This window comes from Urocitellus parryii, chromosome 15 (genome assembly GCF_045843805.1).
Source record: "Urocitellus parryii isolate mUroPar1 chromosome 15, mUroPar1.hap1, whole genome shotgun sequence".
Lineage (NCBI taxonomy): Eukaryota > Metazoa > Chordata > Mammalia > Rodentia > Sciuridae > Urocitellus > Urocitellus parryii.
This window is the reverse complement of record NC_135545.1, coordinates 21,038,985-21,054,073: the sequence shown is the minus strand read 5'-3', so window position 1 is coordinate 21,054,073 and position 15,089 is coordinate 21,038,985. Positions and strand designations below refer to the sequence as shown.

General features: G+C 32.3%; 1 protein-coding gene across 2 annotated transcripts in view; it reads left to right on the top strand.

Moving 5' to 3' along the window:
* The window catches only part of Uri1 (URI1 prefoldin like chaperone), a 67,485-nt gene that overhangs the window by 37,326 nt on the left and 15,070 nt on the right, over positions 1 to 15,089 (top strand). For both annotated transcript variants that reach the window (XM_026391231.2, XM_077793138.1), the window contains 2 exons: positions 2,332 to 2,410; positions 3,411 to 3,546. In XM_026391231.2, coding sequence (XP_026247016.2) covers positions 2,332 to 2,410; positions 3,411 to 3,546 — 215 coding nt within the window. The remainder of the gene's footprint in view (positions 1 to 2,331; positions 2,411 to 3,410; positions 3,547 to 15,089) is intronic.

The window sequence follows — 15,089 nt, the reverse complement described above, 5'->3', positions numbered from 1 at the left end:
GTTCATAATTCTGTGCATAAAGGGTTTTTTTCCATTTTATCCATATAAAATTTTATTTGGAAGGTTAAGTTTTGCCTTAAATATAATAAAAGCCTGTGTGTGTGTGTGTGTGTGTGTGTGTGTGTGTGTTTGTGTGTGTGTGTGTGTTGTATGCTGGGGATTGAACCCATGGCCTTGTGCAGGCATGGCAAGTACTCTACCAACTGAGCTATATCCCCAACTCATAAAAGGCATTTTATTTTTATTAATAGAAAAGGATTTGTGAGGAAAGTTTATAAAAAGCACTTTTGAATACCAGAAAAGTGAAAAAAGTTTGCTTGAAAGAATACAGGTCAGGATAAAGAAAATTTGGTATATATACACAGTGGATTATTACTCAGCCATAAAGAATGACTTTATGACATTTGCCAGTAAATGATGGATCTGAAGACTGTCATGCTAAGTGATAAGCCAGTCCCCCAAAACCAAAGGTCAAATGTTTTCTCTGAAATATGGAAGCTAATCCACAATAAGGGTGTGGGGGTGCAAATAGAAGTTCAGTGGAATAGACAAAGGGAAATGAAGGGTGAAGTAAAAGGGGATGGGAGAAGGAAAGGCAGTGGAATGAAGACATAACTTTTATACAAAAGACATAACTTTTATACAGGAAACCTCACCATTGTGGATATCCATAAAAAATTAATAAAAAAAATAACTGGGTAAATGACAAGAATCAATAGAGAAAAGGAAGCAGGGGGTAGGGGAAGGGAAGCGAAAGGAGAGGTACTGGGGACTAAATTTGAACAAGATACAGTCCATGTTTTTTTATTATGTCAAAATGAAGTCTATGTCATGTATGTCTAAAAAGAAAACAACAACAAGAATACAGGTCAAAAGACCTAGGTTAGAATCAGTACTCATCTCACCGTTGTGTAGGAGATCTGTTTATCTCCATTTTTCTTCTACTTTTTCTTCTGTAACAGAAAAATGGTAAGTGACATTTACTATAAGAATACTTTCAGGATAAATATCAATATATATGTGAAATTCCTGAGATCTTAGGACTAAATGAGGTAACTTTTATTAATTATGCTATTATTGCTATAGAGCAGCTAAGGAGTAAACTGAAACCAGTTCCATGATGTTTATAGTGTAGACATTTTGATTATATAGAGTGATTAATTATGGTGCATTTATCCTAATTTGACTATATCTACATGTACATTTAAGTTATTTGCTGAGTTGGTTTTTGCAACGTTTTAGAATTGATAATGCCCTTTTGCTTACAAAAAAATTTAGTGCCCTGGTTTTGCTTGCAGCCTACATCCTAAGAGGGAACCCTTAGGAAACCAAATCTCCAGAGGTAGTTTGAAAATGGGCATCTCAGCATAGGCTAATGCTTGGTATTCCATGTCTAAGAACTGGGTAGAGCCCACAGCATGAAAATGTGACCCTGATAGAATTATATTTTTTGATTCTTTGAAATTATTGTATTTGGTAGCTCTGTCCCTCTCACCCCTACCCCTGTATTAGAGATGTACATGCTGACATGCTAAGCAAGCACTCTACTACTGAGCTACATCCAAACCTTTTTTTTTTTTTTTCTTTTAATTTTGACAGAGAGTCTTACTAAATTGCCTAGGATGACCTCAAACTTGTGATCCCCATGCTTCAGTCTCCCAAGTAGCATGCGTAGATCACCATGCCCGGCTGGTACCTATGCTTTGATAAAACATGAAACAGACTGCAAAGCCTGATTTTTCTCTCCCCTTAATCACATTAGTATGAGTAATTGAAGAGTTGACAACACCACATTTTTTCAGCCTAAAGTTTAGGACCAAGCATCTGATCAAATTTGAGTTCATGATTTCCATTTCTCAGTGTTTATTCACTCAAAAGCTTTATTAAATTTCTTTCTTCCCTTTGAGCCCCTGTTTCCTTCCAAACATGAAGCCCACCTCTTCACCTTATTTCTACATTTTATTTAGTCAGAGTGGACTTCTACATTAGGAAACACTAATTGTAAAGATGTGAGTATTCTACTTCTAAAAGCCAAAATTCCTGGAGAATCTTAATTCTTTAATAAATATATGGTGGGATAATGCTATTCCTAAACTTCGTAGAAAAAAACTTCTAAAAATTAAAAAAAAATGTTTACTCTGTAAATGGCTAAAATTAGGTGTTTAAAAAATTTTTTTTAAATTTATTTTCTAATCAGTTATACATGATAGATGATTCATTGTACACAAATAGAGTAAGATTAGGTTTTTAATTAGTTTGTCTTATGATACATAGAGTGGAAAAATTGTTAATCTGTTCATTCATTTAGTATTTGGTCTTTTTTGTCAACAGGAAGAAGGTAGATAATGACTATAATGCCCTTCAAGAAAGACTCAGTACTTTACCTGATAAGTTGTCTTATAATATCATGGTATGTTTAGTGTGTTTCTTTTAAAGCAATACATTGTTTCTTGTAAACATTAATTGTGTAAAATATGATTTTTTTTTTGCTGTATGTGTACAAATTGACAAATTGATGGACTGTATCAGAGGTAACTACCATTGCAAGGAAGGTTTTGTTATACTTTATAACATTACAGTAATTGTAGTAATAGTTGGTAAATTTTTTCTTGTGTGTGTGTGTGTGTGTGTGTGTGTATGTATGTATTTCATTATAGTGACATAAATATTAGCACAGAATTTGACATTTGTGCAAACTTACTACATAAAAAACTGGAATTACAACAGTAATATCGCATAGGCTGTAATATTTTGTAATTCATAGAATTAAATGTTAGAACATTGATTTTTTTTTCCATTAAAAAAAGGTGCTGATAATTTTTGTTTTAATGATCCTCATAGTGTTATAGTGACCTGTTGAGAGCCCTGGATTAGAACCTTTTACCATATGAGTACTCTGTTTCTTGAAGGTTTTTTGTTATACTAGCCCAAATATTTTGTAATATAGCTAGGAAGATTCATTAAAGCTATTTTCCTCCCTGCTTTGCGAAAATGACTGATATTGGAAATAATTTTCAGGTTTTTTTTAAACCAAGAATATTCTTCATTGATAATATTTCGTTACTCTTAGTAATTTCATGTAGATTTAAGAATTAATGAAAAGTATAAATGCTCAGAGGCCACACTTTCTCTAAGTGTAATGTTTAAAGAGTGATGTGCAAACATGGTATGGATTTATATTCCTGTTTTTAACATTGATTATTAGCTTAAAGTAATTTTCTATAGATTTTCCTGGTGAAGTTTTAATATAAAATGTTAAATTTCTGTGAAGTTGGCATTTTATTTCTCCCAGTGTATAGTTAAAAAGAGAGTTCAATAATACTGAGGACTCTTAATGCTAAGTGTTTCATAAAGTGTATGTTTTAGTGCTTTAATTCTTTTGCCTTTTTCTTTTCTTTTTTAAACAATAGGTACCATTTGGCCCCTTTGCCTTCATGCCAGGAAAACTTGTTCATACTAATGAAGTCACTGTTTTACTTGGGGACAACTGGTTTGCAAAATGCTCAGCAAAGCAGGCTGTAGGTTTAGTTGAACACCGGAAAGAACGTAGGTACCACTTATAAATGTTGTTTCTTTGTTGTATATGTATTGGTTCACAAATTGCAAAGCTGATGGATTGTGGCCACAAATACCTTCCATGACTTAGTAGTCTAGGCTTTTTGTGATTTTTGTTGAGTTGCAGGTAGTTTGAGTTGAACCAACATTTGAGAATGAGCTGGAGAATGGAACAGTCTGGGTTGGAAATATCACCCACAATGGCATGTTTTCAGAAATTACCAAGTATAAAAGTCAGTACAGATGGTTTTGTAGACATAAGTTGGGAAGGCATAAGAATTGGGGGAATTTTGTTCTTTATAATTGGTTTGTTTTAGTTGATTTAATAGATTTACTTCTGCTTTTAATTCTTGGTACCCAGAAGTAATTTACTTTTTGCTTAGTGAACTAAGAGAAAGTCTATTTACACAAGTTGAAAATTCTTTAAAGATGCTTTTTGTTTTGGAAGAAATCATATTTTCATCTTATAGAAAAGACTAGGTGTGGAAAAGAACTATCACCTAATCCTTTACCCTTTTCAAGTGGCTTGAGTTCCTTGCCTCATTTTATAAAGGTAGCCTTAGTTTTGTTTATCTACAATAGTATTTGTTGAGGTATAAATACCTATGCCCTATTTTGTAATTAGATGGGTTAGCTTGGATCTAGCTTCATTGTATTTTAAAATTAGGTTTATTTAATTTCTAGTCTGTGTTCTTATTTCTAAAATAACATATTTAAATTGATGGTGTGATTTTACCCCTACCTGCTTTTCAAACTTCTAGTTAAATGTATGTTTGAAAATAAATTTTTGTGAGGATCCTTCTGTATAAATGAGGTCATATTGGATAAAAAACAGCTGAGTTTTCTAAAGCTGAAATTATTTCACTTATACATGGGTGGGTACTAGTTAGAGAACTCATTTAGTCTGTGAAATTTTGTGAACTATATTTAGAGACTCTAATTGCAAATCAACTCCTATAAGTTTATAATTGATATATATTTTGATCTTTTGTGACACTAATCAGAATCTCATTGTTAGGCCTATATATAATTTCTGTCAATGATAAATCTTTTGCCTTTACTACATTAAAATAAGTCATGTATATTAGAGGAAAGATAGTGGGCATAATTCTTTCTTAGAGACCTTTCTTAATAGACAAGGCTTTATTTAGTGGAACAGTTTTGTTGATAGGAAATCTGTTCATAACCTATTAAAGTTTGTTCACTTTGATTTTCAAATTTTAGTGAAGAAACTTTTAGAATAATATACAACTTAAAACATGAATAATGGAAGACTTTTAATACAATAGAATAGAGCTCTTGAGTAGAGAAACATTTTTAGTAAATCACTTTCCAATAGTTAAATGTGGTTTTGGGAATTAACCAAACATGATGACTTTTTATCAATTGCCATCTAAAATAATTTTTAGAACACATATTTATATGCCTTAGAATTAATTTGACAAATAAATTCTAAGTTGTTTTATTCACACATTTTTATGTAATTTTATAATAACAAGAAAAAATTATTAAAAGTATGCTTTTGTACTTTATATTTATTAAGAAAAGGTATATAGTTTCCGTACCCATGAGGGTATAATCCAAGACTCTCAGTAGAAGCCTGAAACCATGGAATCTTATAATTTAGTGCTTTTTCTGTCTTAACTAAACACTTTTCATGCACTGTGATTGTAATTTTTGTGATTTGAACATGGATTTCCTTTTCTCCACAATTTTACGAATTAGATGTTGGGAACCAAAGCACACTTTATTTTTTTCCCTCTTATTTAAGTTGAGAACTTTCACCTTTATTTTTAAAGGAAGCGTATGGTGTTTCCGTTGGCATTTCCAAATTGCCAGCATTACTACACTTCTGTTTTAGGGCCATTATTAGGTAAAATAAGGGTTACTTGAACACAAGTACTGCAGCCATACTCTGACATTTGATCTGATAACCAACCAGGCTATTAACTGATAAATGAATGGGTAAGATTATGTGGTCTGAATATGCTGGACAAAGGGGTGATTCATTTCCTGGGTGACATGGGCTCTCAGAACACCACACAAATTCAGATTTTTAAGAGAAAGAAGGCAAGCTCAGCGTCCCTACTCTTTGTGCTTATATCTTATATTTTGCCATTTAATAATCATTTTTTTTAAAAAGTTTTAAAACAATTTTTAAATTCTCATATGATGAAATTGATCTCTATTATGTTCTGTGAGTTATGACACATACTGATTTGTTTAACCATCACCACAATCAGATACAGATCAGGCTATACCAGTTAGAACATCAGATCACACCAGAAATTCCCTCATGTTGCCCATCTGTGATTATACCCTACTTCCGTTTCTAAGGCTTAACAACCACAGGTTTGTTCCATCTATTGTTGTTAATGGATTCAAAAGTCTCTTTGGAAAATGAATTCTTTCACTTAGTAATGCCTCACCCAAATTGCTCTGTGTATCAAAAGTTCATTCCTTTTAATTTTTTTTTTTTTAGTTGTAGTTGGACACAATACCTTTATTTTATTTATTTATTTATGGGGTGCTAAGGATCGAACCCAATGCCTTACATGTGCTACCACTGAGCCACAACCCCAGCTCAAAAGTTCATTCCTTTTTATTGTGGAGTAGTGTCCCATTATGAATATACATTACATGCACGTGTCACACAGGTTTTCTGTTCACCTGTTAAAGGACATTTGGGTTGTTTCAATTTTGGGACAGTTATGAGTAGAGCTGCTGTCATCCTGTATAAGCTTTTGTGTGAATATCAATTTTCATTGTTGATGGTAAATACTGTGAATGGGATTGCTAGATCATAAAGTAAATATATGTTTAGTTTTTAAGAAATCTACCAAACTATTTTCCAAAGTGGCTGTGTGATTTTTACATCTCCATAGTAATGTATGAGAATTCTAGTAGATTTACATCCTTACTGGTACTTGTTATTGTCCATTTAAAAAATCTTAGCCATTTGAATAGTGCATAATAGTTTTAATTTGCATTTCCCTAATAATGTTGAGCATTGAATCACACACTTACATGCTGTATGTGTATCCTCTGTTCATGTCTTTTGCAGTTTTCAAGATTGGGCTATGGTTTCTTAGTTTTTAGAATTCTTTATATATTCTGGATATAAGTCCTTTGTTGAATATATGATTTGCAAATATTTTTTTCCATGCTGTATCTTTTCATTTTCTTTCTTGAGCAGAAGTTTTTAATTTTGAAGTTTCAGTTTATTACTTTTTTCTTTTATGAATCATGTATTTGATGGCATATCTAAGAACTCTTTGCCAAAGGTGGTTAAATATTTTCTCCCATATTTTATGTTAATTTTTGTATGAGGTATGAGGTTTAAGTCAAGATTCATTTTTCATGCATGTGAGTGCTCACAACACTGTTGAAAAAACTATCTTTTTTCCATTGAATTGACTTTGCACCTTTGTTAAAAATGAATTGGTAGTCAAAACCACATGAGATACCCCATTGCGCTGGTTGGAATAGAAAAGACAAATGAAATGCCATATATCCATAAATAGAATCTTACCAGTTTAAAAAAAAAAGTGCCTTGGGGGAGAGGTGGGGATATAGCTCAGTTGTTAGAAGTTTGCCTCCAATGCACAAGGCCCTGGGTTGGATCTTCAGCACCACAAAATAAAAATTTAAAAAAGTGCCATTAAAAACATTATGGTAAATAAAAGAAGCCCATTAAAAAGTTCATGTATATTATTCCATTTGCATGAGATGTTTAGAATAGGCAAATTTATAAAATACAAGATAGATTCGTGGTTGCTTAGGAATTGTGGAGAAGAATGGAGACTGCTAATGGGAATGGAGGAGATTTTAAAGGTATAATGAAAATGTAAATATAGATGTGGGGTGATAGTTGCACAACCCTATATATATACTAAGAACTGTTGAATTTTACATTTTAAATAGGTGAATTGTATGATATGTGAATTATATCTGACTAAAATTGTTAACAAGTAAACAAATTGGCTATGTTTGTATGGTTTGATTTGTATACCATTTATTTTGTTTCTTTGATCTATGTGTCTGTCCCTTTGCTAATATCACCCTGTTTAGATTATAGTAGCTTTATAGTGTTTCTTAAATTTGGGTAATATGAGTCCTATAATTTATTTTTTTCAAAGTTTGTTTTGGCTATTCTAACATGTTTATATCCACGAAAAAATTATGGTGGATTTTGATTGGAATTGTGCTAAATATATACATGAATAAGTTGAGGGAGAATTAACATCTTAACTGTATTTGTCTTTCAATCTGTACATGCAGTATAACTTTGTATTTAGGACTTCTTTTTTTTTTTTAAGATTATTTTTAGTTGTCAGTGGACATTTATTTATTTATTTACATGTAGTGCTGAGAATTAAATTGCCCCATACCTGCCAGGCAAACTCTACCACTGAGCCACAACCCCAGCCCATTCTTTTGATTTTTTAAAGTGCAGACATATTTACACTTTTTATTATGTTTATTTTAAATTAACCTGTATCTGGCACCCTTGCCAAACTCATTTGTTCTGTACCCTTTTGAGGGATAGATTCTGTTGGATTTTCTATATAGTCAAAAATGTAGTTTATAAATAGTGACCACTTTATTATTCTTTTTCAATATGTATGTCTTTATTTCTCTTTCTTGCCTTACTGTGCTAGATAGGACTTGTAATACAGTATTGAGTAGGAATAGTAAAAGTGGGCATCCTTGCCTTGTGATTGATCTTCTAGAGAAATCATTTTGTCTTTTACTATTAAATGTGGTGGTAATTCTAGTTTTTTAAAATGATTGCCCTCTACCAAATATAGGACATTTCTAATTTGTAAACTTTTTTTTAATCAGGAATACTGAATATTATTAACAGATTTTTTCTGCATCTATTGATGTGATATTGTAATTTTTCTTTAGTCTGTTAATGTGATGAATTATAGTCAATGATTTTCCCTCTCTGGGTGAACCACACTTGGTCATGGTATGATTTTCATATATGGTTGGATTTGATTTGCTAGTAATTTGTTTAACTCATAAAATGAGTTAAATTTTCTGGAAGATATAGAATAGAGTTTGTATTACTTCTTTAAATGTTTGGTAGAATTAACCAATAAAATCATCTGGACCAGAAGATTTCTTTTTTTTTCAAAAGACTTTAACAACAAATTCAAAATCTTTACCAAGAACAGTTTTCAAATGGTCAGGTGTCCATTTCATCCTCACAGGGGACATTTAGCATTATATTGAGAGACTTTTCATCATATCTGGGATGGTAAGTGTTTTTAGTATCTAGTGGATAAAAGGCAGCAATGTTGCTAAACAACCTAGTGTACAGGACAGCCCCCCCACAATAGAGAATTATCTATCCCCAAAGTTTCAATACTGACTGGTAGGGTTGAGAAGTCTTAGTCTAGAAGTTTATTGATCTTGCTGATCTTTTAATACTCAACTGTAGTTTTACTGATTGTGTCTTTTCTTCCTTCTACTTGTTCCGGGTTTACTTTATGCATTTTTTTTTGTAGTTTCTAATATAAGTATTTTAGTGCTATAAACTTTAAAGTATTGCTTAATCAGTATGCCACACCATTTTGGTAATGTTGTATTATCATTTTCAGCTTAATATATATTTTTTAAAATATTTATTTTTCAATTGTAGTTGGACACAACACCTTTGTTTATTTATTTATTTTTATTTGGTGATGAGGATCGAACCCAGGGCCTCGAATATGCTAGGTGAGCACTCTACTGCTGAGCCACAATCCCAGCCCTGGTTTAATATATTTTACTAATGTCCTGTGAGACTTTTTTGTTGTCTCTTTAATTATTTAGAATTAAGGTGATCAAACTTAATTCTAAATAATTAATCAGCCACATCTGGCTCTTACCTGGGTGTTTTAAAACTTTTGATTGTTGGTGTGTGTGTGTGTGTGTGTGTGTGTGTGTGTGTGTGCTTGTGTGCACACACACAAACACACAAATGCAAGCTTTTTTTTTGGTGTGTGACGGGGGAGAACATTTAATGGGCTGTTAGAAAAAAATGCAATAGAAACCATATATGGCCTATAAAACCTAAAATAGTTACTTTCTGTTTATGGAATAAGTTTACCATCCTTAGTTAAGATAATATTGTTTAATTTCTAAGTGTTTAGAGATTTTTTGCTACTAATTTTTAGTTTAATTGATTTTGGTCAAGGAATATAACGTGTGCTTTCAGTTCTTTAAAAATATATTTAAATTTATGATCCAAGATATGGTCTGTCTTGCCATGTGAACCACTTGAGAGGAATGTGTATTTTGCTGTTACTGAGTAGAACTTTCTATAAATGTTATATATATCCATTTGGTTGATGGTGGTGTTCAGTTCTTCTGTATCCTTATAGATTCCTGTTTACTTGTCTGATAATATTGAGAAAAGAGTGAAATCTCCAGATATGATTGTAATTATGGCCATTTTCCCATTCTTTCCTATCAGTTTTTACTTCATGTGTTTTAAATCTTTTATTGTCAAGTACATATATGTGTATGCATGGTGTGTATATTTTTTCATCCCTTTTACTTTTTTGCTTAGTATATAATAATTAAATTAATATTTTTTACAGTATAGAAAAACTTCCTTTTTAATCCATTCTGATAATTTCTTTCAATTGGTGTTTTGACCATTTATATTTAGTGTAGTCTTCAGTGTTTAGACTTAGGTTTAGCATTTTTTTTCTTTTTTCTTGTGTGTTTGTTCTTTGCTTCCTCCTGTTCTGCCATCTTTTAATACTTCATTGTTGTGTTGCCAAAACAAGAACTTTTAAAGCCGTTTTTAATGTTAAATTAGGTATTAATATGTTTTGGATATATATATATATATTAGTGGAAAGGGGAACATAAAAGGATAAGAATCATGAATTAGGGTAATGACTATAGGCTTAGAGAAGACAAGATCAGAGCCTGATAGGACTTGATAGCTGATTTGATGTCAAGGTTGAGAGGAATGAATGGTAATTAAAGCAAAGTTGGTAAAACAATCAAGGAAGTTTGTAGATCACTACATACTGTTTTCCTTCTACTAGAAAAGTCAGATGCACATTTACATACTGAATGTCCTGAGAAGTGCTATAATAATAATAATAATAATAATAATAATAATAATAATAATAATAATAAAAAATGCCATTTGGGCATGATGGTGCATCCCTATAATTCCAGTGAATTTCAAGGCTAAGGCAGGAGGGTCACAAGTTCTAGACCAGCTTGGGCAATTTAGTAAGACCTTGTCTCAAAAACAAAACCAAAAACAAAAACAAATGGGGGCATAGTTTGGGGATGTAGCTCTGGGGTAAAGAGCCCCTGGATTCTATCCCAGTATTTGTTCCCCCCCCAAAAAAAATCCCATTAATTTTTTAATATTATGATTCCCAAACTATTTGATTTTGAGAATTTTTTTTCCCTAATGAACTTTTATTATCTCACAGAGTATTCTAAGGAAAATTCTACCATAGTGGTATATTTTTTAAACAAAATTCAAAAGAAAGTGAGTGATAAGAGCTTTTAGGCACCAAATTACCCTCCCACCCTCTTGAGAAAAGTGATGTGGAAGAAAGATTATTTATGAGAACATTTACAAATGGCTGCCCCGTTCCCATACTGGGGATTGAATCAAGGGACGCCTTACCACTGTGCCAACTCCATCCTTTAATTTTTTTTTAATTGTTGATGGTCCTTTATTTTTTATTTATTCATTTATGTGTGGTGCTGAGAATCAGTGCCTCAGGAATGCTAGACAAGTGCTCTACCACTGAGATACAACCCCAGCCCAGCCTTTTTTATTTTTGAGGCAGGGTCTTGTTAAATTGTTTAGGGCCTTCCTATGTTGCTGAAGCTGGCCTCGAATTTGCAAAATTTATAGGCTATTTACTGAAAAGTAGATGTCTTTCCTTCACATGTTTAGTAACATTCAGCTAGCCTCCTTGGAGGTATCACTGTTTCCAATATCCTACTAGTCAGTCTAGGTCTTCTGTGCGTTCACAAATGTAGATTTATGCATTACTGCCCATCTACATCTACTCAAATGGTGGTACTCTTTTTTTTTCTCTTGTTGTCTCATTTTTTTTAGTGCATAGCATTATATTATATTGTACCATATTTTACTTAGTCCCTTACTGTGATAGGCTTTTGGATTGTTCTCAGGTTTTTTAATAGTTAAAAGCAGTGATGCAGTGAATACCCTGAGTGTGTGATTATGTGTACATGTAAAGCTGTATATATCATTTTATACTTGTTTATTTGTATCTGTAGGATAACCAGTTAGGATTGAATTGTTACCATGAGAAAGATGTGTGTTTTTAACATGGGCAGTACAAATCTGATCAGAGTGACTATTTTTGCCAACCTAGTTCTGTCAAATATTTTGAAATTGATACCCTATTATAATAGCCCAGTAACTAACCTTATTTCCTTCTTCCTTCCCTTCCTATGTAGTAAAACGTACACAACATACATTTAAACCATTTTTAAGTATACAATTCAGTGGCATTAAGTACATTAACATTGTTGGTCAGCCATAAACACTATCTTTCTCCAAAACTCTTTCATTATTTCATATTAAAACTCCGTACCCATTAAATAACTCCCATTCCCCTTCCCCCACAGCTTCTGATAACCACCTTTCTATTTTATGAATTTGAGTGTTCTAAGATACCTCATATAATAATTGTTCTTTTAAGTCTGGAGTATTTTCCCTTAGCAGATTTTCAAGGTTCATTCACATTTAAGGTTGAATAATATTTTTGTGAATGTATATACCACATATTGCTTATCCATTTGTACATTTCTACTTTTGGTTATTGTGAATAATGCTACTATGAATATGGGTACACAGATATCTATTAAATTCCCCTTATGTGTGATGACAACTAGATTTTTCCATGTCTGACTCTTAGCTTATTGAGGATTTCCTCTCTGTTGATTTTCTGTTATTGTGACAAAAAAATTAAACTTATAAAGGTAGTTGCTTGACCCTATCCTCTTGGGTCTGTAATGAGGAAGAACAATCATGGTAGAGCAAAGCTGCTGATCTCATGGTGGTTGGGAAACAAAAAGAAGCAGAGAAGGAGTCTGGGATTATAGCTCAATGGTGGAACACTTGTCTGGCATGTCTCGTGAGGCACTGGGTTTGATTCTAAGTGCCGTAAATAAATAAAGATCCACCAACAACTAAAAAATATTAAAAAAAAAAAAAGAGGAAATGGCACGGAATGCCTTCAAGGGCATATTCCCAGTGATGTAACTTACTTCCAATGGGTTTCACCTTCTAATGTTTCCAACTCAGTAATGTCACAGGCTGGTGACCTAGTCTTTAACACTTAAGACTTTGGAGGACATTTTAGGTCCAAATATCAATACTGGTTTGAGATCTTTATTTTTTGGGTACTGGGGATTGAATCCAGTGTTAATTAACCACTGAACCACATCCCCAGCCCTGTTTTGTATTTTATTTAGAGACAGGGTCTCACTGAGTTGTTTGGTGCCTCCCTAGCCGCTGGGATTACAGACATGTGCCACTATGCCCAGTGGGATCTTTATTTTTTAATGTAGGCATTTGTATTTATAAATGTCACTGTTACCATCTATTTGTTGCGTTCTGTATGTTTTGATATGTTGGGTTTTAATTTATTTTTTAATCTAAAGGAATTTTTAAATACCTTTGAAATTTCTTCCTTGATACATTGATTTTTATTGGTTAAGTTTCCATGTATTTGTGAATTTTTTAGTTTTCCTCCTGATAATGATTTTTAGTTTCAGAAATTTCTTTTTTGTTCTTTGAATGTTCCTTTGTTATAACATACTGTTCTTGTTTCATGGATGCAGTATTATTCGGTGTTTGTTTTTTCTATCAAGGTTTTCTTTATGCATTTCCCATGTACCTCTTTTCTCCTTTCTCTGCCCTGCCATACCCCCTGTCCCTCTGGTATTAATGTTGAATTTTTTTTTTTTCAAATATCTGGTGAGTCTTGCTAATCAAATTAATCAAGGTTAAATTCTGTGTTCATAAGCAAGGCTTTTGACTGATCTGCTTTAGAGATTTAACTGGCAAGCTGATTGTTCTTTTGAACAGTCTTCAAATATCAGCACCTTTGGGGTTAATCATCATCCTATAAGAGAATCTTCTAATCTCATATTCTAGGAATAGGCTAGGAGTCTTAAATTAGATTATGTTCCCTAGAATTAGTTCCCTTGTTTTTGCTAAGACATTTCCTATTCACCCCCTGCTTCAAATTACTTGGTGTTTCAAATGTTCTCATACTTCCCTTACTATTCTGCAAACCACCCAAGGTTGTAAATCTTCTGTAGGCAAAAAAGAGGAACTCATCTGGCTGTGCTTTATAAGGTTTGGGTTTTAGATTTTTTTTTTTTAAGTTTACTTTCTCTCAGAAATATTTCCAATTGAGTAACCTTTTCCAGGTCCTATAACCTAAAATAACCCAAATTCACTTGTTAACAGCTTTTCCCTTCTACAGTCGAGTTTCAGTTTTTTCTGTTGTGCAAAGTCAGTTATCACCTGTTCAGTTTCCAAAATTTAGTTGACTTTTCTTGTTTGTTACTTTTTCCTGTCAATGTGTCTCTATGGGTTTATGTCTTTAATTTTTTTTTTTTAAAGCAGTTACTTTACTGATGTGTATAGGGAGGAGGAAGTAAGTATTAAGCAAATGTATTCAGTTTGCCATCTTTAAAGCAAAAAGTCCAAACCTTTGTGCTGGTTTAAGGAGAGATCCTTACAGAGGTTTGCGAACATTTCCACCAGGGGGCACGTCCTATTGAAAGTGTTGAAAGAATACTTAAAAATTATAGCACACAAAAGGAAAGAGGTTGAGAATGGAATGGTCACAGAGAATTCAGAAGAGATTTATATTTACAGGCTTGATGCTGTTCAGTACATTCGAGTATATGGCTAGATACAAAGACTTTTTTCAGATTGATGTTCATAACTTTTATTAGGCTTTTGCAAATAATTTTTATTACATCTACAATTTTATTCCTTTTAAATGCATATAATTCTACAAACTATAACTAAATATTTGCTTTTAGTGAATAACATTTATCTTTAGGTGAAAATTATTCTGCTTAAGCTCTTAAGAGATTTTATTTTCATTATTATTATTTAATTTAAACATGGCCTTTAGAATTTGCACTGTTAATTTGCTTTCAGTATCCTTTTTCATTGTTAGTGCAAAGGATTTCAACCAGTTCTGGGCAGATTATTCTAGATGGTGAGTTAGTGAAGATTTAAAAACAATAGGTTGTTTGCTTCAGAAATAACATGTAGTCTAATTTTGTCAGTTAAATAACTAAAAACTATATCTAATTCTATATTTTTGAGGTCCTGTAAAGTTTATCTTCTACATTTTAGTTAAAATGAACCAGTGTTTGAAAATAACGTTTTGTTCTTCTTCCCCCAGATTATTCTTTTTCTCCAATTTTAGGTGTTGTCATTATTACTTTTTTTTTTTTATATGTATGGAGTACTTTCCTCTTGTATATTTTCACAGCTTTTT